The 26,576-nt window shown below is 38.4% G+C and overlaps 1 protein-coding gene across 5 annotated transcripts in view; it reads right to left on the bottom strand.

The window, feature by feature from the left end:
• Positions 1-26,576, bottom strand: part of DENND1B (DENN domain containing 1B) — a 152,337-nt gene that overhangs the window by 31,946 nt on the left and 93,815 nt on the right. For all 5 annotated transcript variants that reach the window (XR_010084023.1, XM_063426097.1, XM_063426096.1 and 2 more), the window contains 3 exons: positions 19,407-19,507; positions 16,748-16,793; positions 12,194-12,295 (listed from right to left, as the gene is read on the bottom strand). Coding sequence is in view for 4 of the 5 variants with exons in the window: in XM_063426097.1 (XP_063282167.1) it covers positions 12,194-12,295; positions 16,748-16,793; positions 19,407-19,507 (249 nt within the window). In the remaining variant the exon portion in view is untranslated. The remainder of the gene's footprint in view (positions 1-12,193; positions 12,296-16,747; positions 16,794-19,406; positions 19,508-26,576) is intronic.

Genomic DNA, 26,576 nt, shown 5'->3' on the forward strand with positions numbered 1-26,576 from the left:
AATTATATCTTCCCTATACATTTTTTACTTTCTGGAATATACTTTATTCAGTTGTTTTAATTTGTTCAATTTATCTGTTCAATTGTTCATCCCTCTGAATATCTAGAGATTCTGCATCTCCAACTTTCAATAGCATTTATTTTATTTTTATTTTTCCTGCAGTAATAGGCTTCAATTTATTTCAAAATATGATACTTTCCACCATTGTCCCTCTTGGGACACTTTTTCTGGCATGCATCCAGGATCCTGGCAAACATAGGGTTAACTTTTTCGTTACCCCTTTGCCGGATGGCTGCTTATGCCATTCAAACATTTAGTCCCCGCCCACCGACCAATGCCGCTCGAGCGTGATGATGACGTCGGTAGTTTGAGGTGTGGGCTTATGTGCTTTAAAAATACGGCGGGCTTACTCTTCCCGGTAAGCTCTTGACAAAGGCGCAAATCTAAGCGCCGAAACGCGCGTTGAGCCAGTACCGGGACCACTTGGTCCGAGATTTATTTAGGGATCTGTCTACTAATTATTCTATACTATGGAAGCTTTCTCCTCGAATAAGATAGGAATGTGTGTTTAGTTAGTACGAGCCAGCACCGAGCTCGTTTACAGACGTTAGCAGTAACAATAGGGAAGTCTATGCCTCTAAACTTTAGGATGTTATGTTTAGCCAGCACTTGCCTTACTTTGCTTATGCAGACTGTTTACCGGAGTTCATACCTAGAGGAAGCAGGGAGCCTTCCTTCAGTTTAAGCTCATGAATCTACCAGTTTTTTAGTTACTTGTTGGGCCATCTGACGGGGGTTTTTTTTTTTTTTTTTTTTCCATCGCTCTATTTACCTTTCAAGACTAGAACTATACATTAGGACTTAGGTCTGTTTGTTGCATTTTGAGCTATACATCCAAGCGATATAATATTAGGAGCCAACGATTTTTTTTTACAGGCTCTCACATGGGATGCTTAGCTCTACCCTCTATATACAACATTAGGAAGCTCTACCCTCTATGCATAGCCAGTGGGCTATCAATATCAGGGGTCCACTTTCTATCTTTTACTAAGGGGGAATCTATGCCGAATCTGGGGCTAGCCTTAGAGTGCCGTATATAATCATACATTGTTTAATACTCTATCGCCTTAGTATACCTTGTGAGGGGAGCCTTTTGTTTCCTCCCCCCTCTAGTGACTTTGATACTTTGCAACTCTATTAGGGCAACACTACTGTCTGTCCCTAGATACATTAAAATAGCTACTCTTAGCGTCTGTAACTTTGTTGCAATTTATCTATCTATTTATTTGATAACAAGGTATATTGGGAGGTCAGCTTTCGACAGAGGATCCCTACTCTGTCTGTATATACACATACTGTATATACACTGTTTTTTGTTTTTGTTTTTACTTTATATTTTGTCGTGTTTTTTCTTCCCTAGAAGGGATTAATAAAAATTTATTATTTTTCATATTTTTCGTATGTATGTTCCATACTGGCAATTCCTAGCCACTACTATGAACAAATCCATCCAGGGGTATTGAGACTGATGATTGGGAGGACCTGTTTGTAATCCCTTTTGTCAGCCTTTCTCTTTTCTACACTCTGGAGGAAAGATTGGATCGCCTGTTCGCGGCCTTTTGGGCCAAAATATGCCACAAAGGAGGCATAGAAGAGGAGACCCCACCAACAGCAACCCAGGGAGAGGCCGGGCAGAGACACGCGGCTCTCGTCCGGAACAAGGGCAAAGTTAATAAGGCGGGAAGGAGGAGGCGGATGACCCGACACAAACCGCGACACAGCAGACAACAACCAGCGGTCACTCGTCCTACCCCCCAGCAGGGACTACTCCTCTGCAGCCACATTACACTCAGGAAGACCAGCTCCCACCAGGTGGAGAACCCAAACAAGAATCAGCAAAGACCCAAAGCGAAACATTACCGCACACTAACAGCTCCCCTGAGAACTCCCGCCCAAGAGACCGACTTGCCTCACACACCGACGACCAAAGCGGATCCCACTCAGACACCGCTTCCAGCTATCACACCCCTGCCCAAGCGAGGTATCGGCTGACACGACTACACCAGGACGCACCAGCCCTCCTCCACGAGATGCAGGCAGGTCGGACGACTGGCGCACAAGCCATACTCACACTACGAGACTCTCTCCTGCAGAAACCATTGATCTTGACTTTACCTACCCCTAAAACGTTTTTGTGTAGCATTTTATAATGTGTAAGATCCAGCGATTTAACAGGTGATCTAAGCCACTTGCTAACTTACCTGACAACTTAAGCTGATATCCCTCATGCCTGATGTTTATTACTTGTATACTTCCTACATGGTCTGACACGCAGGCACATATGTTGCTATACTACACTAAGCTCCCGCAACGCAATCACACCCCACAGGCACACCACACCACATAGTAGTGGATCGTCAGACAATTTCAGCCATACGTATACTAACACTGATGTAGGGATTGACGAGCTGCTGCTGCCCGTGTTAGCCTGATCTTAATCTGTGTAACCACTCATGCCAACATCTAGCCTGACAACTCTTGAATTACCAGAAATCTTGTGTCACATAATCTTTCATTAATTTGCTTGTTCATTTAAAAAAAAAAAATGTGCAGTCCTATCATAAGCCACAAATCTCATGCCTCTTGAAATGCCTATTTTGTACTGTTGTGGCATGAAAAAACCTGTATGTTTGACTCTTGCACACAAAAATAAAGAATTAAAAAAAAAAAAATAGTTGACTTGGAGTAATTTTCCAATTCTATTGTTTTTGTATAAAAATGTAAATTCCAAGCCATTCACATATGGCTGAATAATGCTGAATAAGAAAACGGCACCTTAAGCACTTATATAACTTTGTACAGCCAATACTTTTCTGTAAAATGATATGCTTATTTTGTTACTTGATTGCAGATAGTGTATGTTACAGATAGAATTTCGAAACTATGAGCTAAAATCCAATTTAATTATTAGTTGAAGTGCAAGGGCATCTAGATCTACCCAGAATTTTAACCTGTGTATTTCTGTATTGTATTTCCTTTTTTAAAATGGAAATAAAATCTTTTTACAAGTAAACAGATTAAAAACACCTATTTTAAACCATTTTATAATGTTTAAAAAAAATAATAATAATAAAACTCACATTTCAGACACAAGGACGGGAAGTGTGTTTTATTTGTTATTTTGATTTTTTTTTTTTTTGTTCTGAACCGTCTCTGGTTGATTTATATTTGCAATCTGAAATACTTTAGTGGGAGCGGAAATGCTACCGGCTGACAGCGTCTGTAACAGCCCGTAAATCTTAAATATTATGTGTGAATCCTGGAAGGCAGCCATTAGGAAGATTATAGCAAGGGACGCAGCGGGGGCATCCCCGTGGAGAAGGGACTTCTAATGGGGGACAAGTGTGACCTCTGACCTCTGCAGGGATCACCACTATCTAGACTAGTAATCAGTATCACATGCTTTTAATATCTCAGAGCCTGCAGCCCTTCCTAAGACCAGAGGCCGGCTGGTAATGACAGTGACATGTTTAATGGGCACAGCAGAGGTGACGGACACCTCTCTAACAATCAAAATCAGACGAGTACTTTAAAAATATATTTTACACTTTCGGTTTTCAGCTGGTAATAAGATTACTTCTGAGCACAGGGTAAATGATTGTGAGATGGATTATGTTCGGCTGTCTTGTGTGAAGTTTCTCAAACCCCATATATAAACGATAAAAAAAAAAAAAAATTGCAGGGAAAGGTCACACAAAAGGATATTTGTCATAAAAATAAACTTGCCATACATAAAGATCAAACTCACTGGCAACTTTGTAGGAAAGGAATAATTGTTCTGGTCCCTGATATCAAATTGCTAGTGGGTCCATTTCAGATGCTGAGCTAATTTACCCACAATCCATCAGTCAAAAGAATCCTACAGATGGGCAAACTGCAGACTTCATGGGCAGAGGAGAACAAAATAGAGGCACCCATGTACAAGGAAGAAAACACAATAAATTTAAATAAAGGAAAGTGGCCAAGAAGGGAGTAGAATAGTTAAGAACAAGAGACATAGGGAAATTAAAACCTTGAAGAAAAAAAAATATGATAGACTCACTTTACATACAGTAAATAGGCATTACTAATGGTAATTAGACAAATTCAACGGGTATATCCAAATAACCAATTAATGATTAGAAGGAAAAAAATCTATTTTATTAGTAATAAGCAGTCTGAATGCTGCCTTTCTGTTTTATTTACTGTTAATGTTACTAACCGTAAATAAATGCAATCACTTTGTAACTGTTTAAAAACTATCTGAACGCATAGTTGCCAATCATTATTTCGTTAAAGAGGCACTGTCACCGATTTGGGACTTTGCCGAATTTGCAAAGTCCCCCGACGATGATATTGCTGCTGGGGGTCCAAGGCTGAGGTGGATTGGGTGAAGGTGAGTTTACTTACCTGAACCTGTCCCTTGCGGGAGCCACCATCTTTATCCGGCTGGGTCCTCCTCAGTGCTGACGTCACTGCTGTACTCTCGCTATGGAGGGTTTACGGGGATCCCGCAAGTGACGGCTGCAGGGACTGACACATAGGCTCTGCCTTGTGTCAAGAAAAGTCAAGTGGAGGAGAGATACAGAGACAAAATAGTCCCTATTTTGTCTCTGTATATCTCTTGAGTGGGTTGGAATTTCACTGACATGCCAACAGAGTCATAATGAGTATTTCATAAAGATTCCATCTTTATGAAATACTAGTTTTTAAGGGGGTGGATGACAGTGCCACTTTAATTAAAGGGGATTGTATAGCAAAATAACCAATACATCACAGTTCAGTGGCTTTGATGCCAAGAGACTCTGGCCCCATCCCCCGGTTCTATGAGAGACCATAGCGATATGATGAAACCCAGGGTGCTCCCCATGAGCAAGAGACTATGATAATGTAGATTTTACAGTTCCACATTTTCAGTGTCAATTTCGTCTAATGTAGATGGTAGTAAAAGGCTGAGAGTGTTGGAGGCAGGATAATGCTCCCAAAAATGGTTTGACAAAGATCTGGTGATTGGGTCTCAACATACCCACTGCATAACCACTACGCTGAGCTTTAGTGGTTACATCGCTAATAGTATTCTTTAATGTCTGACTTTAGACATGCAATAGCATATGTTAAATTAGGCTTTACAAAGCTAAAATAGCCACCGTACTAGCTTACATTATATTGGGGTGTTGGATACAGGTGTATTTCCTGGTAAATTACACATTTTTATAAGTAAGGACCTTATGAAGCGAAACATGTCACCCATAATGTAATTTTTTGTCGTCAGTCTGTTCTGTTTTGAATTTTAAAATGGACATTATTTTACATATCAGCTGCTTGGTCTGCTTGTGGATCTGTTTTGTTTCTTGTGAGACTGTCCATCGGGATCAATTTAATCCAATAGGTAATTCCTCCTCTCAAGCTTAGTAAGCGGAGAGTTTAAAGTTGTGCGATCTTCTTGTTATTGTGGCAAAGTCCCTTTATTAACTAATAGAACTGCTTGATGAGAGAATCCGCAAACAGCTGAAAGAGTCAGTCAATTTACTAGTCTAATAATCATGTCTTTGTTTGAGGGGATGGGGTGCGGACAATAAAAAGGAAAGGAATGGACACAAATTAATTTAAAGAGTATTTCAGAGAATCCCATTTTGACAGGCTGCAAACAGAGATATTGAAAAAGACCTACTGTATAAAAAAGTTTGTTTAATTTAATACCGGTATAATATTTGGACCAGAAGGAGGTGATCCCAGCCAATAGAGGGCAGTTCTGGTTTCATAAGTGGTTTTGGTGGTTGGAAGGCTGGTGAAACATTATACTCCAAGCCTGGTGATCAAAGGATTGCCCCGGAAGTCTGGCAACTGATTCTCCAATATTAAGGCTATAGGAGAGCTCTAGCAAGCTGTTAGGTATGTTTATAGCAGTGGCCTCCCTTATACCAGTGGCATAGCGTGGAAGGGACTGTTGCCCTGGGCGCAAAATTCTTAGTGATGCAACATTTCAAAAGAAAAAAAAAGTAGTAATAATAGTTTTTTTTTTTTTTTAAATGTAAAAAAATAAATAAATTGTGTGCCCTCCCACTCACACAGTAAATTTCCCAATTAGACACAGTTTTTCAACATGACACGGCAACTAAACATTACCATCTAACATTTTTCAGTTTTTCTTGATAATTACAGCCATACAGTCCTCATGTAATCCATATCGGTGAACTGCATAATGCCTATTAATAGCGTGATTTCTTGTTTAACCCCTTAAGGACTGAGGACGGTTCAGGACCGCCATCTGTATTTTTGCGTTGCCGACCGATGACGGTCCTGAACCGTCCTAACTTTAAGATGTACTTACCCGATCGCCGTCGTTCCCCCGGTGTAGGGAGACTGCCTGCAGCCCAGATAGTCTCCCCATGGCGGATTAGGACCCCTGGGGCCATGTGATCTCTCAACAGAGCGATCACATGGTCACAATAGGTGTCTATGTGTCTGCCTGCAGGGGGACTGCCTGTGCTGACAGGCAGTATCCCTGCTAGTGTAAAATAAAAATAAAATAAAAATAAAGGTTAATAGACATATAGTATATCTATATAATATATGTCTATATATCATATATATAATGTCATACTAAGTGTATTTTTTATTAATATGTACATATATTAATATAAAAATACACTTATAATTAAATTACACACGTATATATATATATATATATATATATATAATATATAATAACTATATATATTGTATATATATATATTATAAAATACAAATAATAAGTAATTTAAATTATATTAAAAAATGTAAAAATAATAATAAAAACATTTAAAAAAATTATATATCTATATGAAATGTTATTCTAATTGTATTTTGATATTAACATATATATATATTTATAGCAAAATACACTTAGAATGAAATTGTGTATATAGAAATAAATAAAAATAATACGAAATATACATATGTCCATGTACATAAATAATTATATAAATATGCATATATATTTAAATTCTACGTGCATATTTATGTAATATTTTTACATAATTAAGTAATTTTATTGATTGTAATTTGAGGGACCTGCCTGCCAACCCAGGCTGAAAGTCCAGAGAATTTAATTTGCTAGCACTGTATTTTACCCTGTAACGTTCTATGACACTCTAAAACCTGTACATGGGGGGTACTGTTTTACTCGGGAGACCTCACTGAACACAAATATTAGTGATTCAAAACAGTAAAACATATCACAGCGATGATATTGTCAGTGAAAGTTACTTTTTTTGCATTTTTCACACACAAACAGCACTTTTACTAATGATATAATTGTTGTAATACGTTTTCCTATTTTGAAACACTAATATTTGTGTTCAGCAAAGTCTCCTGAGTGTAACAATACCCTCCATGTACAGGTTTTATAGCATTTTTGAAAGTTACCGGGTCAAATATATGGGTCAAATATTTTTACATTGAAAATAGCCAGATTGGTTACGTTGCCTTTGAGAGCGTATGGTAGCCCAGGAATGAGAATTACCCCCATGATGGCATACCATTTGCAAAAGAAAACAACCCAAGGTATTGCAAATGGGGTATGTCCAGTCTTTTTTAGTAACCACTTAGTCACAAACACTGGCCAAAATTAGCTTTCAATTTAGTTTTTTTACTTTTTTCACACACAAACAAATATGAACACTAACTTTGGCCACTAACTGTGTTTGCGACCAAGTAGCTACTAAAAAAGTCTGGACAAACCCCATATTGAATACCCTGGGTTGTCTACTTTAAAAAATATATATACATGTGGGGTGTTATTCAGAGATTTATGACAGATAATAGTGTTACAATGACACTATTGATACATTTTAAAAATGTATGTTTTGAAACCGCAATATCCTACTTGTACTTCTAGCCCTATAACATGCAAAAAAATTGCAAAAAAGCATGTAAACACTGGGTATTTTTAAACTCAGGACAACATTTTGAATCTGTTTAGCAGTTTTTTTTCATTCACTTTTGTAGATGAGAAAGATTTTTCAAGTAAAAGTAAAAAACATGTATTTTTTTCAATTTTACATCATATTTTTTAAAAGAATTTAAATTAAATTACATGAGATTATATAAATAATGGTATTCAAAGAAAGCCCCCTTTGTCCTGAAAAAAAAACAATATATAATTTGTATGGGAACAGAGAGCGGAAAATTACAGCTAAACACAAACACCACAAAAGTGTAAAAAGATGCCTGGTCGCAAATGTACAACATCGCAAAAACAGTCCGGTCCTTAAGGGGTTAAAGATATCGCAATTATACTGAGATAATGCTGTCATTACCTTGTACCTGTAGCTAAAATAATAAAAACATCCTCATAACTACACACACATATATATTACATACGTACATACATATATATATACATACATATACTTATATACACAAACACACACACAGAACCAAACCAACTAACTATATATAATAATAGACATGGCTACAGGGCTAAACGAGTCCCCTTTATACCCCATATCAAAATGTAGTCAATGACAAGTGGGTTAAAATGAACAAGTGATTATATTTTGAGTTTAACTTTGACATCTTTAATATACTGGCTGTAATAAAGATATAATGAATTAAAAGCGCTATTTTAAACAGAGTGATGTCTCACAGCTGATCAGGTATGTGGTGTCAGTAGAAGACAGTCTCTTAATTCTCCTGGATTTGTAGAGGACATCAATATGGTGGACACAATTAGAGATCCCTCTGGCTACTAAAAGTGTTAAATGGGGGGTCTGATAGTGGGAAGCAGTGAGTGACAGACACATGACTGTTCCCTGGCCACTAATAAAATAACACATATCTCAAAAACCAAATGTATTCCGTTTGGGGTTCACATTTTCTTTCTTTCAACTCTATAAAATGATGTAAAACAGGCATATTCTATATGTTCTTCACTATCTTGCAAATGGGTTGCTTATGGATGCACAGTTATAATCTATGCTTGAATTAAGCAAGCAAAATGTTAATATAAAAAAAAAATAACAAACAAAAAAAAAATGCAGAAATGTTCTTAAAAATGCAAACACAAGGTCTCTCTGTGCTCCATTAGCTTATGGAAGGATTTTCTCCATCTTCCCTTTAACATATTTGTATTATTAAAGTGGTACATAAAATACATAGATTGCAGAATTTACAGACAAAATCTGAAAAAAAAAAAAAAGCTGATCTTAAGGTGCCGAAACCTTAGGCATTCGGTGCTTCCAACTAACATTAGAGAAGTCTGTAATTATAATGAGTGCACTAGTTGTACGTGTAATTGTATGAGGAGGATAAGCAGGTGGGGAGTGAACTGGGCTGATAATTAGTATCTCGCTTTAAGGACGAGAAACCGTGAGGAGGAAAAAGGCAACTCATTGCAGTAATGATTAGGATGCGATGCAGGCTCATTGAAAGTGACTCTAATGAAGTCTGCTATAATTAGGATCCAGCATTTAAAATGTGACAAATGAGGTGGCTCGCTACAGTAAGGCAGCCAATGCCTCGCATACATGAAGGGGTTAATTCACGTGAAACAGATGCTACTAGTTATAAGTATTGTGTGTGTATCTCTGTTAGAGTTATTGATTGTCATCATGACCCTGGGCCTAATGACTTTTTATTTTTTTATTTACACTACACTCGCTTACAAATTATGAAATAACATAGCTTTTTTTTTAAAGTTTTTAGCCTGTAAGAGGGTACAAATCCAGTGTACACAAACTAAAAGTTAGAGAGCTCTGTGGATATCACAGGCGTCACTCTTCAAGGGGTATTGAACTTTGTTACATCATCCAAAGCAGGAGAAAGGCTTTCTAAAACAGGTTATCAATAAATATTTTTTAGGACAGATACTAAAATTACACCCGTTTAAAACGAGCGTAGAGCACAATACAGGCTGGACATCCTGGATTACATGATTCATAAACCACCACCCACATAAACATGGAAACAATAATTTAAAGAGGAAAAAAAATATTGCTTCCTATTGTCAGCCCTCCACCTGTTTTATGTTACTCCCCTATTTATTTTATTTCTAGTATTTGTGATGGATTGACCCAGCCACTTTAACAACTGGTGCTGGACTATGAGCCAAATCCTCCAGAAGAGATCTTTAACATGTTTGCCCTTCCTTACTGAGTCAGACTTTGCAGGACATAAGGGAGTCTAGAGTTTGGCCCAGGTAGACCCCCTTATGGGCTTTCAGGACACTATCGGCTTAATGGAGCACAAAGCACTCAATCTGGAGGTAACATAATGGAACTGTACACCGGATCACAAGAATGCCATGATCAAGTGAAACTCAAGTGGGTATCACTCGATCCCAGGAGGACCAACCTGAGTGCTATTTGGAGGGGAAGTCAGGGAGGTGATGAGACGTTGAGCGACACTAAGGACCCCAATCTGACTGGGATTTCATCCTGGGTTTCCCATTCATAAGGCAGTAATGTTACCTCTGTTCTAACCAACCAATGAGTTTGTTTCAAGCTGTAGTGGACAGCGCTTGCTGAGCCAATGTTCAAAAATACACACACATCAACGTAAGTCGCCAGCATGCCACAACTGACATTTACCAGATCATATATATATCACAGTATGCATTCTGTCATAGGGTTCCTGCATGATTTACACTTGGTAAAACATGCGGCCTGAGTGGCACTTGCAAATTTCATCATAATTCATGCATTTTGATTCTGGATCAACAAGTATGAGAATTTGGAAACGCTGCATCCATCCCAATAATTCAGATGGCCAAAAGAGGAACACCTCAATTCTATAAAGATGTGAATAGAAGTTTGGCCAGGAGGCATGGCTATTCAATGGCATTTTGAAAACTTCATGCCATAAAAATGGTAAAAAACAAAATGGTAATTTACACCAAAAATACAGTGTCTTATTTATACAGATTAATCTCTATATACACATTGTAAATGTTTCATTGCATTGCTATAAAGCTCTGTAATACACTCATACACACCAAAACAAAAATATGTGGCGCTGCTAGGAAGAGGGAACTAAAGGATATAAGAGTGAGGAAGAGGACTATGTGCCCAAATTAGGGACTATCCTTTCGAATAAGAGTCAGTAAGGAGGTATATCAATCAGTAAACAGGGTCAGTAAGTGTTTTTTTTTTTTAAACTGATTAACTAAGCAGTTATCTGAATACAAAATCTTGAAATGATTAACTACATTGTAACATTACCAGTGCAACAATATATACTACATATATTTAAACCAAAAATGTATTTGTTTTTAAGACTATTTCTAGGAGTGCAGCAGTGCACACTCTCATATGGCTGCCTAATTTTAGCAGAGTATGCTGCTTTATTTTTCCATTTTAATATTAGCAAATAATAAATTCAACACTGCCAAAAAAGCACCAAAATGACAGCTGGACCAAAATAGGATATTGACCTGTCTCTTTCTCTAATTAATGTTTTCTCCCACAATATTCTTGCAACCCACATTTAAAGTCATGAGGTTACAAACATGTTTACAGGCCATGGTTACTGAAAGCTAAAGTTCTTGTTGCTGCTTATGTATGAGTGTTGTATCTCAAAATAAAGAAGTAAAGAAATTTCTTTATTTTTATTTTTTTAAGTGTTAAAAACACTCCAGGCTGGCAGCGATTCACAGTTTTATAGCATTATATGGACAAAAATTAATTAAACAAAAAAATATTCAAATAAATAGATACCAGTTTTAAAAATTCACAGGCTTTCGTGAAAAAGTGTGCCCTTACAAAGCATTTAGCATACATGCATGATACATTTTTTATTTACCCATAAAACCATCTGCCACACTAGCTTTCTGTAGTGTTTATGGTGGGAGCAGTGCCCGGGTGCCCCCCAGTGTAACAAGTCAAACAGTTTTTGAATGGTTTGATTTCTAACTTGAGTTCAATTTGGTGACACTCCCTGCTTTCGCTACTAATGCCAGAGAGATGGAAATTCCTAAGCGGATAGTTCTGTTTGCCCTCCTGAGCGAACGCATACAGTGCAGGGTTTACCTTACTGGCTGAGAGTGTCAGCTGATCGCGCGCTCAGCCAATGCGCGGATGCTCCTTTAATGTTGTCATACATTTATAGGGTATTCACTGAAGTGAGAATTTAGAGTGAATAACCTTATTAAACATGAATACATTGTAAAACTCACCACGTCAGCAGGTAGTGCACATAGATCATTAAAGGGTGTTTCTAAACAGTTGGTATCGACATTGAGAAGAACTACGTCGTCCAGTGAGCGACTTTTTAACCTCTGAGTAGAGAGAAAAACATCACATACAATGTTAGTGGAAAAGGTTGAGATAAATAAGTAACATTATAAAGCATTTTGAGTTGCACTGACAACACTTGTAATCAAGACACTGCTGTGGAATGATATCAGAGTATCATCCCTTCCAGCCAATACATATATATTTACAAATCTCCATTACAAAAGACAGTTTATAATATTTATATAGGAATTTGAATATGAATATGAATCTCTGTATTTCAAATACAACCTCTAAAATAATTACCAAAGTCATTGTACATTGCATTTCTCTAATGTTACTTGTGGCTTAAAGCCATTACCCAGGTCTTCTCCAAGCTTGTACATCTCTGCTTGTTTTGTTTGGCAAGTTACTGACTACCGAGTCTTTCTATGGCTTCCTTTCCCCTTTCAAGTTGTGTCATACATTGAGTTCAGTCAATGAACTCTTTAGTAATTGTCTCCCACAATCTTGCCTGGTTGGGCCATTTGATTTGGTGTAAAACAAACTATTCTTTGTGACTGAAGGTCTCACTAATTGGTGCTTGGAACTATATAGAAACCGGTGATTGCACCAATCTCCAACAATGGAGATCCCTAGCAATTTTGCAAATTATTTGGCATTTTTTTTAGCTCAGCTTTCCTCTAGCAACTGCAGTGTTTGCCACTAATATTCTTTGTGATTCAGATCTATGATTTCCTTGAGCTCTGTCTATCTGTCAAGTCAGAGCATCACTCATTCAGTAATCCCCCCCGCATCAAATCTTGTGCTTTGCTCCGGTCTAATTTCTGTGTTATATTTAAATTCCAGCATTTTGTAGATTAATACTTTAGTCCTGATCATGTTCCAATTTGGTTAGTGATGTTGGCTAATTATGCTAGAAGGAGATGGAGGGGGCTAAGGAGTGAAGCAAAAGGCACAACAGAAGATGGACATGACTGGGTATTGAAATGGATATTGCTGTAGGCAGACACAGCTGAGAAGTAGAAGGGGCAAGGCTGCGGAGATGTGAGGCTTGGCAAGTAGAGTGACATGGATGAAAGAGACAGATACTGATAAAGAGAAGGGGCATTTCTAAGAAGGGAGGGGGAAAAAAGAGAGACCTAGCTACAAGAAAAAAACATCTGTGTATAGAAGAAAAAAGACATGGTTGCAGTCAGAAAGGGCTAAGGATAAAGCGAGAAAATACAATTAGGGAGGCAGAGAAAGAAAGAATTAACTGTAGTTGGACATGGTTGCGTTGGGATACATTACGGCAGTTGGGCATGGTTGGGAGATATTACTGCAGTTGTACATGGTTGGGAGTTATTACTGCAGGTGGACATGGTTGGGAGAAATGACTGCTGCGGTTTGTGGCTGGGTTGGGAGAAATTACTACAGGTGGACCTGACTGGGCTGGAGGAAATGACTGCAGGTGGATATGGCTGGGTTAGAAGGACTGACTGCAGACGGGCATGCCTCGGTTAGAAAGACTAACTGCAGATAGACAAGGCTGGGTTGGAAGGAATGACTGCAGGTGGACAAGGCTGGGTTGGAAGAAATGATTGCAGGTGGGCATGCCTGGGTTGGAAGAAATGACTGTAGGTGGACATGGCTGGTTTGGAAAAAATGACTGCAGATGGACATGGCTGGCCTGGAAGAACTGGTTGCAGGAGAACATGCCTGTGTTGGAAGAAAAGACTGCAGGTGGGCATGCCTGGGTTGGAATAAATTACTGCAGGTGGAAATGCCTGGGTTGGAAGAAAGTACTGCAGGTGGACATGGTTGGGTGGAAAGAAATGACTGCAGGTAGACAGGGCTGGGTTGGAAGAAATGACTGCAGGTGGACAAGGCTGGGTTGGAAGAAATGATTGCAGGTGGGCATGCCTGGGTTGGAAGAAATGACTGTAGGTGGACATGGCTGGTTTGGAAAAAATGACTGCAGATGGACATGGCTGGCCTGGAAGAACTGGTTGCAGGAGAACATGCCTGTGTTGGAAGAAAAGACTGCAGGTGGGCATGCCTGGGTTGGAATAAATTACTGCAGGTGGAAATGCCTGGGTTGGAAGAAAGTACTGCAGGTGGACATGGTTGGGTGGAAAGAAATGACTGCAGGTAGACAGGGCTGGGTTGGAAGAAATGACTGCAGGTGGACATGGCTGGTTTGGAAAAAATGACTGCAGATGGATATGGCTGGCCTGGAAGAACTGGTTGCAGGTGGACATGCCTGGGTTGGAAGAAAAGACTGCAAAAGTAGGCATGACTGGGTTGGAATAAATTACTGCAGGTAGGCATGCCTGGGTTGGAATAAATTACTGCAAGTTGACATGGCTGGGTTAGAAGAAATGACTGCAAGTCGAAAAGCCTGGGGTGGAAGAAATGTCTGCAGGTGGACATGGCTCGAAAGTGAATCTTCTATGGCAAAAGTCTATTCAAATAAAAGAGAAAACGTGATCTAATCTAATACAATCAAGCACTACACAAGCAAGATTCCAGAATAAATGTTTCTATGATAAGGTTATGGTGCAATGAAGTGTATGCAAGGTTATCACTAATGTGCTACTTATCGCAATTTCAAAGTCAATATTTAGTCAATTTCAAATGTTAGGCCAAAACAAATAAATTTTAAAAAATCAGTTATACTTTCAATTCGACTATTAAACTCTTAATTTACATTAAATTCCAACAATTTACATTTTAGTGAATAATCTTAATTGCATTGGGATATGCGGCACATAGCATCCATAAAAACGTGCTGAACGATTTCCACTTGTGGTCATTTTATTAAGAGCACAGTACAGCTCATCACTACTACACTTGGCTGGTGATGGCAAGCACGAAGGTTCATTCATTTCATGGAATCACAAACAGAATTATAACCATTCCATTTCTTTGGTAATAGGTCCTTCTGCAGCATGATGAGTTAATCCCTTTATTAACATATAGAACTGGGTCACTTGCTGCATAAAGCATTTTGTTAATTAAAAAAAAATATGATGACTTTCTTCAGCATAATTATTTTTTTTTATATTATCTTCCATTTAATATATTGTACCTAGAAGTGGCAGGACTTAATGTATTAAGGGCACTTTGTGGATGAATTGCAGTCAAAATGTTGATTACATCTAGATCACTTAGATTTTATGGATTTTACAACGAAATAGTCAAAATACAGAGAGTGAAAACTGTGTTATTGCAAGAGCAGTGACATAATAAAACAAAATGTTTACAAATATATACATATATTTAATTGGATGATAATAGTTACATTCAAATCTATGCATTCTTCTTAACATTATTGATGTCATGACATTATGCAGAGGGATTATATTTCAAAAACATTAAAACTGGTACTTAAAGCCCATACTATATAACACATAAAACAACTATAAATTGGTTATCAATTCCTTATTTAATTAATAAGCTAAATTCTGTTTTCATATTAAAGAAAAGCGTTAACGTTAAAAATACATTTATTTCTTATTCAGATGATCAACGTACCCACGACCCCCCCCTCCCCCCTTTCTGAAAGATGTAATACAGAAGGGCCTCTTGTGGCTGTCTGTCTGTTTTCAGCCAAGTGTCAACATTGCAGTTTCCCAGAAACAGCAATGTTTTACATTGTAATAGAAAAGAGGGAGCATCTGTGTAGTAATACCACTACACCGAGATTCTGTATGACGCTTATGTCAGCCCTGCAGTGAAAGGAGGCTCATTGGCTGACAATATATTAGCTGATAGCTAATGAGATAAGCCATGCAATGCTCAGAGCAAAGAGCTTCCAGCTCTAAATGGTGGATCATAGGTACATTGTCAAACAATTTGGAAATGGTTTGATTACTGACATTGGGGGGACATCAGGGCACTCCTGGCACCATAATCACTGCAGCTCACTGTAATGGTTATGGTATCTGGAGTGTTCATGTAAGCTGTAGTGGTTTTGGCGTTTAGGGTAAACCTTTAAACCCAAAGTACATATTTACCAACAGTTGCGTGTATACGTGTATCTGCATACATTTTCTCAATCTGTACCTCTGTCTTATCACCGACCTACTCATCTGACAATCTACTCACCCATGTACCTACCCAGCCAAATAATATACCTGGGGCACACTTCTAATATATTTCACTTAATCTATTTTTTGACATGTAGGGGTTTATTAACTAAATGTCAAACTAGAAAATTAAAAAATCAAATTGTAAAATAAAGGCAGAAATAGCAACGTTGTGACTATAACAGAGAAAGACATTTTTAGTCTAAATCTTGCAATTCAGGTTTCGATTCCCTACTATTCACAGACAGACATTAAACCCCATAATAAAAGACAGATATTGGGACATCAAAAGACAGACATATCACACACTAACTGTGTGCCACAAAAGCAGAAGCTAAAAATCTTAGATTAACATTTTGTGATATGGTAATTAATATAAGGTCTAGGGAAAGCTGCTTATTGACAAAATAAACTGTGACCTACCTCCATGAGGCTGAAGTGAACTCCAATAAGATAAGGCATCGGGGCACTGAAGGTATAAAAAGGCCAGGAGTTACACACTGATGTGCACATTTTCATAAACAAGTAATAGTTACCCGTCCTAGGAAAATACATTACTTGCTTTCAACTAAATGTGTTTTTTTAATGACAGCACTGCTCTTTCCTATTTATCCTAATCACATATTAAACAAAGATAGTTCTAAATTTTCTGATTTTTGTAATTCCAAACAATTCCCAAACAGAAAACTAACAATAAGTCATTCTTAAAGCATACAAAAGGCCCAGTTTATTGAAACCCTCTTTAAGACAGTGAATACCTTTTTAAACTCATAATTACACTGCGCAGTACACCAACAAAAAGAGAAACCAAAAATGACAACTTCATTAATAAATTGATGCAGCCAGATTAATAAATGGGGAGAATAACGTGGGAGATTGATGGATGGATAGACAAACAGATAAGACAGATAGAAAGACATAAGATGGATAGTGATGGATTAATAGGTGGACAGGCTGACGGACGGATGAACAGTATAATATGGTAAATGGATGAATTACTACATATGATTTAATAGATGTAACGGACAGACAAGCAATGGCATAAGATGGTAAATAGACTGACAGACAGATAACAAAGGTCAAAGATGAAATTAATACGGATCTCCCATTTGACAGTCTAGGCCAGTGGAAGCTAACCTTTGGCACTACTGCTGCTTTGGACTAGATTTCCCTGATACCCAGCTAGTTGGATGCCCATCAGTGCTGTTTAACTAACAGGGGAAGAGAGTTCACAACAGCTGGGGTGCCAGAGGTTGGTACCACTGACCCATGGGAGGCTTCTCGGGATCGTGATTGCATTGCTTTCCAATTGCTTGTATTATTCATCAGCTTTTACTCCTTCTTGGAGAAAATTACAGTTGTAAATTGTGGCTGCCAGCAAAGAGTTAAAACTCAAAAAAATCTCTTTCTTGTTTAAAGACAAGCCGTTTTATGTCTTGACTCGGCACTGCTAAAATCCTATTCACTGACTGGAATGTCCCAAATTTAATTAGAGGGATAATAAGTCACGAAAAAGGAGCAGATTCAAACTCCCTGGGTTGCTGATTTGTCCAAATTAAGTAATTTTGAGGAGATATGAGACAGTTCTAGGCAAAACTGCTGCTTTTTGATACTTATGGAACAATTCACGTCTGTGAAACAGTAATTAGCAAATCAGTAGCATCCCATGTTCATTTCTGTTCTTAACAAGAGAAGAACAGACCACCCACAGATCTCAGACAGACCACCCTCATATAAGAACGATACTTCCTTCTTTGAAACACAACAAAAAAAAATAATTGCTTGTATCTGATTCTAGGATAAGCAACCATTTAAAAAAAAAAAAAAATTATCTTAACATTTATTGCCATAATGGCATGGTTCCTCAGAATACACAGCCATTAGTTACCTAAAACATATGGGCTTTGTTCACTAAACTGAAAAATGAGAAGAACTGAAACGTGATTTGTACATTTTATGATAAAATGGTCAAATTAAAAACATTCTCCAACTGAACTATTTTTCTAGCTTGGCAACGTTGGCATAACATTTGCAAGATTTTGGTGAATTCTCCACACTTTCTGATCTAATGAATAAATGCAATAATTACCCTAACATCCTAAAACATAGTATGTCATCATAACTGTATACAACAATATGGAATGCTGCACTACTATTTCAGCTTACATAAGACCCACAACCAGGCCCGGACTGACCATCGGGCACACCGGGCTATTGCCCGGTTGGCCACAGTGGCCATTGGCCGAGGCCGGCAGGGAGATCACAGGATCTCCCCTGCCCGCCCCTGCAGGGCCAGTGCAACCTGAGCGCCGGTCTTGCTGCGTGCCTTCATTGGCCGTTTATTGCGGCCGCTGGTGGGGGAGAGAGGGAGGGAGACAGGAGAGGAACCCAGAGGAGCTCTACCGTGGCTAGATTAATGGCTACGCTCCAGTCTCGCAAGAGTGAACTCTAGCCCCACAGGCTAGAGTTCACTCACCACTAGGACCACCAGGATCCCCCCTCCCAGGCTACAGGTAAGAAGGGAGGGGGGATATAATCACACTCACACTAACACACTTACAGCACCCTCACACACACACTGCCCCCCTGACACACAGCATCTTCACTCACACACACACTGCACCCCTGACACTCACAGCACCCACCCACACATACACACTGCACCCCTGACACTCACAGCACACACACACACACATACACACTGCACCCCTGACACTCACACCCTCCCACACACTGCACCCTCACGCACAGCTTCCTCACATGCACATAGCACCCTCACGCAAACACAGAATCATGCAAGCAAGTAGGGCAGAGAAATATCTTAGTGCCCATATGCAATGCCCGTTCACCACAGCAATCTAGCAACCTAAAATTTGCACCAATGGGAATTTTAGAAACAATCACAACTTTGTAAAATGACTGCTTTGTAAGGAACATGAACAATTAACACTAACTATGGCTTAAATCGCTGCTGCATATGCCTTCCATTCATTATAATAGAACCCAGGCTAATGATGTGGTCACCACTAACACAATATGCAATGCAGATGGTAATACTCAATGACAGGAGGAAAATACTGACCAACAGTAGTCCAGTAGGTGTGGGGGAAGCACAGGAATATATATGTGTTGCCAGTACATTGGGTAAAGCAGGGAGGCTGAGGCATGAACACAGGCGGTTAACTGGAAGAAACACAAACCAAAGATTATTAAATAAACTTGCAAATGTATTATGCATTGGCACATTTTAAGAATAGATAAAATATACAGATACACATGTGTATTTATTTCATAGATCAGTCTATTATTTATATTTTCCTGTCAAATCTGTCAAAATTATGGTTTTCCTACACCACAGGAAACTTGAAATTAAAGGACCACTAACGGCATCCAAACCACTTCATTTTAATGGAATGGTCTGGGTGCAGTGGTCCTTTTGGTTTTAACCCTGCAATCCAAAACATTTGCTTTTAGCAGATACATCAATGTTATAATAGCAGGATTAACACACCAGAGGCACCTCTCCCCTGTGTGAACCGAATAAGACTATACTCAATCAAACGGTGCTCATAGAGAGCATTTAATTGGTGCAACGGGTGATTTGCCGCATATGTGCACTACCTCCCAAGGCATCCATATGGGGAAGCATTGTGTTGGCTGAGATCATCAATCTTGATGATCTCAGCCAGGAAGGTGGAGTAGCTATGGTGAGACCAGCGCAGCGAGGTAGTAATTGTATGTAAAACTTACTTTTTAAACCCTCATGGGGGAGGGGGCACCAGAATAGGTTGAGTAAAATGATAGCATTAGGAATACATATATGAATTCCAAACCCTAATGTGTTCCTTTAAATTAGTGAATTTATTAAATTAAACTTTAGAAATTGCACACAAAATTCTTACATTTTATTACTCTAGAGTAAACACAAGATAGTTCAGCATGTCAGTATATATTTTAACTTTCAAAATGATACTGGAAAAAAAAAGGTTAGATAGATCAACATATACTATTGTTTTATGATTTCATGGTTATTATACGTATAGAATATAAATACAACAAGTTTATTAAGCACGTATATACTGCATGACTGATAGAACAGCAGAAGGATAATCTAAGCTTAGTGTGCAATTCCTCTGAACTGGTCTGGGGATCCTGGAGGCTACAGAACAAGAATAATTGGGCTTGTGATGGGAGGCTGGGACCTGGCCCAGCAAGTTCATTTAACCCCACTAAACATGGCTAGGAATGGGGCCTGAAAGCTCCCCAGAGAGCTCGTTAGGGCTGATTGCCAAACGAGGGAGAACCAGGAGGCGGCAGGGAGCATCTGGAAAGGGTCGTGATAGCGGGAGGTGAGCTTATCCTGCAGAACACTCTCTCTTGGGATAAGACTGCGCTCTGTCACACGCTGTCACCACTGCCCAGACAGCTGTCTTCTGATGACAGTGCAACATCAGTCACTTGGTAGCCCAAATGGCATTAACTGTTACTAAACAAACACTTATGTGAAGTCGGGGGAAAAAATATATATACTTATTTTTTATTTTTTTTAAACTTTGTACTTCTTCCACTGATCTTATCAATAGTAAAACATTGCTTAAAAAGTAATTTTTTTGTTAATGTATAAAATAGCTGCAAAAACAAAAAAGCGCCAAAGGAAATAATTATTTTTGTTCACGTGAATAAGCATTTGTGAAATTCAGAAAGCTCTCTGCATGGAGGAATAAATCTATGCAGTTTAGGAAGCTTTATTTGTGTGTAGAAGAGCAGAGTCTCAAAAGTTCAAAGCTGCGAAGTTTGTAAAATATATATATGGAAGACTTCCTGGGTAGCCCTGAAAGCTCAGTACTGGTGGAGAAGACACTTTAGAGGTTTGGGAAATGTGAAAAATGCACCTGGGTAGATTGGAAAGTTCAATACAGGATAAAAAAAAAATACAAAAAAATAAGACAAAGCTTTTAGAAGTTTTGAAAGCTGTGAACATGTGACTAAGTCACCTAGGAGGTCTGTATAGGTCTGTGCATGCAAAGAGAACACCTTTGAGGTTTGGAATGCTATATGCATATGAAGAAGACCCCTGGGTGGCTTGGAAAACTCTGTACATTTGAAAAAGACACAGAGGAAATTTGGAAAGTTATGTTTATGTGAAGAGATACCTGCAAGGTTTGGAAAGTTATGTGAATTCGAAGACAACACCTGCAAGGTTTGGAAAGTTATGTGCTTTTGAAGAAGGCGCCTAAAAGGTTGAGAACCAGGGCTCATATGAAGAACACATTACTCATGTTTGTATGATCTTCTCACAGGTTAAGAAGCTTTTAAGGAATATAAAACTCTGTCAAACAATCAGGGCATATAGCAAAAAAACAAAAAAAAAACAACTTATAACCTAGCTGTCATGCCTTCATTAAAGGAATACCAGTCATATCAACCGAATTAGGCACTAACTTTATTAAAATTGATATTATTTGAATTAATAATTATAATTAATTGAAATTTATGAGACCACAGAACTTCTACCTGGGTCAATGTACTTGCTGAATTCACAGAACAGCACTAACCATCCCCAGTATCCTGCTCAATTTGAGGGTGCACTTCTCAAATCTACTTTAACCTCAGCAATGCCTGTGCAACATGTCCGGTTAAGCTTCCAAGTTAGATGTCACTGGGGCAAACATGACCTTCTGTGAATAAACTATTTTGATGAACAGCACAAAAAACATTTAGATGAATACATATTTACACCTATAGATTTTTCAATTTCTGAGTAAGCTCTACCAGTGATAGTATAATGTTTAGAACTCTGTAGTGTTTCTTGTATTTTTATTTTTTTTAGATACCTGGCTAGCACAATGTAAAAATTAATCTTGGATTTTTTGAAATTAGATCAATTCTGTTAACGAAATGCAAAACTTAATTCATGAAGCTAATTTCACTGCATCTGTGTAGAGTCTTAAAAAATTGTACACAGAATTCTTTGATACTACCCTCCATGTATGCTGTTAGTTTATTTTTATCTTTACAGAGGAGTAAACGAACAGTATCTGGATACAACATTGGCATTGTCCGAGCTGATAACATGTGCTTTATCTGAGCGGGAGTCAGCAGGAGGCATTATATGAGTTGGAGTCAGCTTGGGCATAATCTCAGTTGGCGTCGACCTGGGAACTATCTAAATTGGAGTTAGGTTAGAAGTTGGCCTATACTAGCTAGCATGGATAGAGAAGGCAAAACATGCAGATTAAAAGCTCTAAAAGCTGATGTAAATAAATTGTACCAGTAATATTACTACTGTGAAAGTTCACATACTGACCTCAAGGACAAAAAACAGCACTATAAAAAAGAGGTGTAGGATACAGTTTCTGTGTGTTACAGATTTTGTATTAAACAATCAGTTTGAAGCACACAACAGTCGAAGCATTTTTACACAACTACAGAGTTAGTCTCTCGCTACCCAATGACAGTGATACATTTGATGGATTAAAGGGTCAGTAACATTTGATAGCAGTGTGACAAGCAGGAACAGATTAAAGTGGGTGAAACTGCACTATGCCAAACTGACGAGACAACGTAAATGGGCCATTGAGTCATACAAAGAAGCAAGGTTTAAAGAGTAAACTGGCTAAGATCTATATGGGTGTAGAAATGCACTAAATATAATGGTTTAAAAAGACACTCCAGACCTCTATAACACTTTAACTTGCGGAAAAGCTCTATGCGTGAAGAGTGTTTCCTAATTTTTTCATTTTGCAAAAAGTGCAGATTTCAATAGAAAATTACACTTTTCTAAATTAACCTTGTTACACCACTCTGGCTTTCAAGCAGACAATAGGTTCTGTTACTTTCTGGTTTATTCAGCTCAGTGGAACTAAAGATGCAGCAATTGCCCAGAGCACCTGCATTACAAAGATTTCACATTGAGCTGCAATGGGAAGTCTTTGATTGGACAATCACAGAAAGTCTTGGCAAGATTAGAAGGGGAGGGTTTGCGAAGGCAGCAGATAAGAGAACCATAGATATTTCTACCATATTTTAGATAAACCCCCAATGAAGAAAAATACATAATTGAGTGCATGCAAGTTTTCATTTGGGGTACATATACTAAGCAGTGATTTTTATTTATTTTGTAAGTGGGCATTGGACAGAATGTTCTTTTAAGAAAAATTATGGTTTGTTAATTCTGAATTATTTCTCTATACTTCATTTACAATATATCTACACAAAAGATTGCCCAATTTCACAGCTTAAAGGACCACTATAGGCACCCAGACCACTTCAGATCAATTAAGGGGTTAACCCTGCAGCTGAAAACATAGCAGTTTCAGAGAAACTGCTGTTTACAATAGGGTTAATCCAGCCTCTAGTGGCTGTCTCTTTGACAGCCGCTAGAGGCTCTTCTGCGCTTCTCACTGTGAAAACCACAGTGAGAAGATGCTGCCGTCCATAGGAAAGCATTGAGAAAGTCCCCAGCACCAAGGGAGCCTGGTGCTGGAGAAAACTAAGTGTTTAACCCCCTATCCCCTCCTGAGCCCGGCGGGATGGGGACCCTGAGAGTGGGGGGGACCTAAAGACCCTATAGTGCCAGAAAAACGAGTTTGTTTTCCTGGCACTATAGTTGTCCTTTAATGGAGAATAATGAATCTGAATGACCCCATTGAATAGGCACAGCTGGTCTGTGTGGACCTGACTTGAGAAAAAAATGGTAATTCAATAGCATTAAAAACTTGACCCACCACCAAAGCTAAAACCACAGTCCTTTGGACTTTTCCAATGTCGCAGCGGGAAGCTATGAACATTAAAGAAAAGGTGGAAGGGAACTTAGGAAAACACATCTGCTTACTGTACAGTGGATTCACGGAGTGCTTGGATTTGCAACTGTGCTTTAACTTGACTGAAATGGTAGTGCAAATTAGACATTGAGCAAATAAATCAATTTTGGAAACATTAAACAATTCTTCTCCAGAGGTGAGACAAGCAAGTCAAAAAATGCTAAGCTGCTAAACTGCACCTATGTAGAACCACAAATGCATGTTTCTGGAAGGCGCTGTATAATATTTGGAATTTATTGCTTAAACTGTTGATCATGGAATTTTAAGCCAAAATTGTAAACATGGAAATATTTCTCAACGGTGCAGTTCCGACCTAGACAATAGCCTTTAGTTAATAAGAACAAAAAGTTTGAAGGGAAGGGTAGGCTTTCTGATTGACAGCTAGTTGGCCTTATCGGTCTAAGAGATTTAACACCAACTACGGTAATTTCAGTTAGCTACTCCTATATTGAGGGATGGCATCCTATGATCACAAAAATACAAAGCTTTGCATTCTACAAATTTTTGTGCCTAGAAAAACAATGATTAATCAGGTAGTCCATCACTGTTGCTTGCAAGTGTATTCCCACCATGGGGACAGATGGTAATTTCTCAATGGAGATATTATATTGCAACTAAAGAGTTTATTCACTAATTAGATTGTCAAGAACAAAAATCAGAATTACAACTTTCGTCAAGTCTAACATTTGGAAGAATTCTACAAATCAGCTGTAGTCACACCTAAACTATTTCAGTTTGGATTTTGCTATTGGGATTTCAATTTCCTACAATTCTGGATTTAGTGAATAAACTTAATCTAATCATTTTACACTGTATTGTAGTGAACTCAAAATTAAAAAAACAAAACAAAAAAAAATAAAAATACAGTCAAGCTCCGAATGTAGCTTAATTTGATATTTTTTCCAAATCAGTTATCTTAGCATATTTCTTGCAATTTGGTTTTCTATTCACTGCAACGTGATATTTGATCAATAAACCCCTTGATTGCAATAATAATACTGCCCAAACCTTTAATTTAATAAACATGAGCATATCAGAGACATAGGTTGGTCTGAGACAGATGGACAACAGAGGGATTTAGAACTAACAATACATAACTACCACTGCTTAAATTCAGTGCTGCTCATATGGCAGGAATGCTGATGCTGACTTAACAGAGTCATGACAAACGTGCATACAGACGACTTTAACCCTAGTTCGAAAAAATAGTCCGATAAGTGCCTTTAACTCAAAATGCGTAAGGTGCATGAGCAGAGTGCAGCCCGGTTACAATTATATTTAACTGGTCATTTTTGGTCAGTTTGAATTTTATTCTTTTTTTTTTCTAATATGCAGCTATTTTGATATGTATTTGGCCAGCTGGAGTATTTTCTATTTTGGAGACAGACGCTGGGAGGATGTTTTCTTTTTTTTTTTGGTGAGAGGACGCCTGCATTATCAGACACACTCTAGTTAACATATCACCAGCTGCACTGGAGCGAGGCCTGTGTCAGGCTGGGTCCATCCACGTAAAGCCTCGTTTGGCTGGTTATGGGATGCATGCTGTGAGGGAGCAATCATACAAGCATATGACAGGACTGTCTATGCTTGAGTAAGCATGAGAGGCACCAACACGGCTCCAGAACAGGGATCCGGCTCATTGACGGCTCTGAGACAGAGAAAGGGCGACTGATGCCTTGTTGTACAACCATAATTCATTCTTGTATTGTGTGTATGTCTGGCGTGTGTGCACCAGATATTACTGCATCCTGAAACTTGCAATGTCAAGGGGTAGCAAGTGTTAAATGGGCAGCTTTTCAGTTGTTATAACTTAACATATTAAAGGCAGAAAGCAGGTTCAAATAATTTCATATGAGTACTGCGCTCCCATCTTACCAAAAAGCGCGTAATATATTTTTAAATTAGCCATGCAAAAATAAATCATTGTGATACAGTTAAATGTAAAACCCACATACGGCTTCCATTGTTTAAATGCCATTAAAAAAAGTTACTCACTTTCAAGTTTATTGGTGTGTGTAATATATATGTAACTTTTTTATTCATTTTATTATGTATCTGAAAAAATATTAAGCTACACAAGAAAATAATTGGCTGTGGGAACTGGCAGGCCACGTCAGGATCTCAGACATGTGCCTGTGAATTTACATTATTTTCTGTGGATTTAGCACCATTGAGACAGCAAATTATGACTCTCCCCCCAGATGATGAGGAGGAGAAGGAAACAGAGAGCATGGAAGGCCATCATCACACTGTCATCTGAGTATGTGACATATGTTTTGAGCAACTACAGTACTCTTGCAAGGCAAGATAGTGCAAAATCCCCACTATGACTCCAGTTATTCATAAAACCCTATGGGCAAGGGCACAGGAACAGGGACTGGGAATATTGGGTTGACCAACAAATTCTGATGCATTTCCGTCATCCCAGG

The sequence above is a fragment of the Pelobates fuscus genome, chromosome 7, assembly GCF_036172605.1.
Source record: "Pelobates fuscus isolate aPelFus1 chromosome 7, aPelFus1.pri, whole genome shotgun sequence".
NCBI lineage: Eukaryota > Metazoa > Chordata > Amphibia > Anura > Pelobatidae > Pelobates > Pelobates fuscus.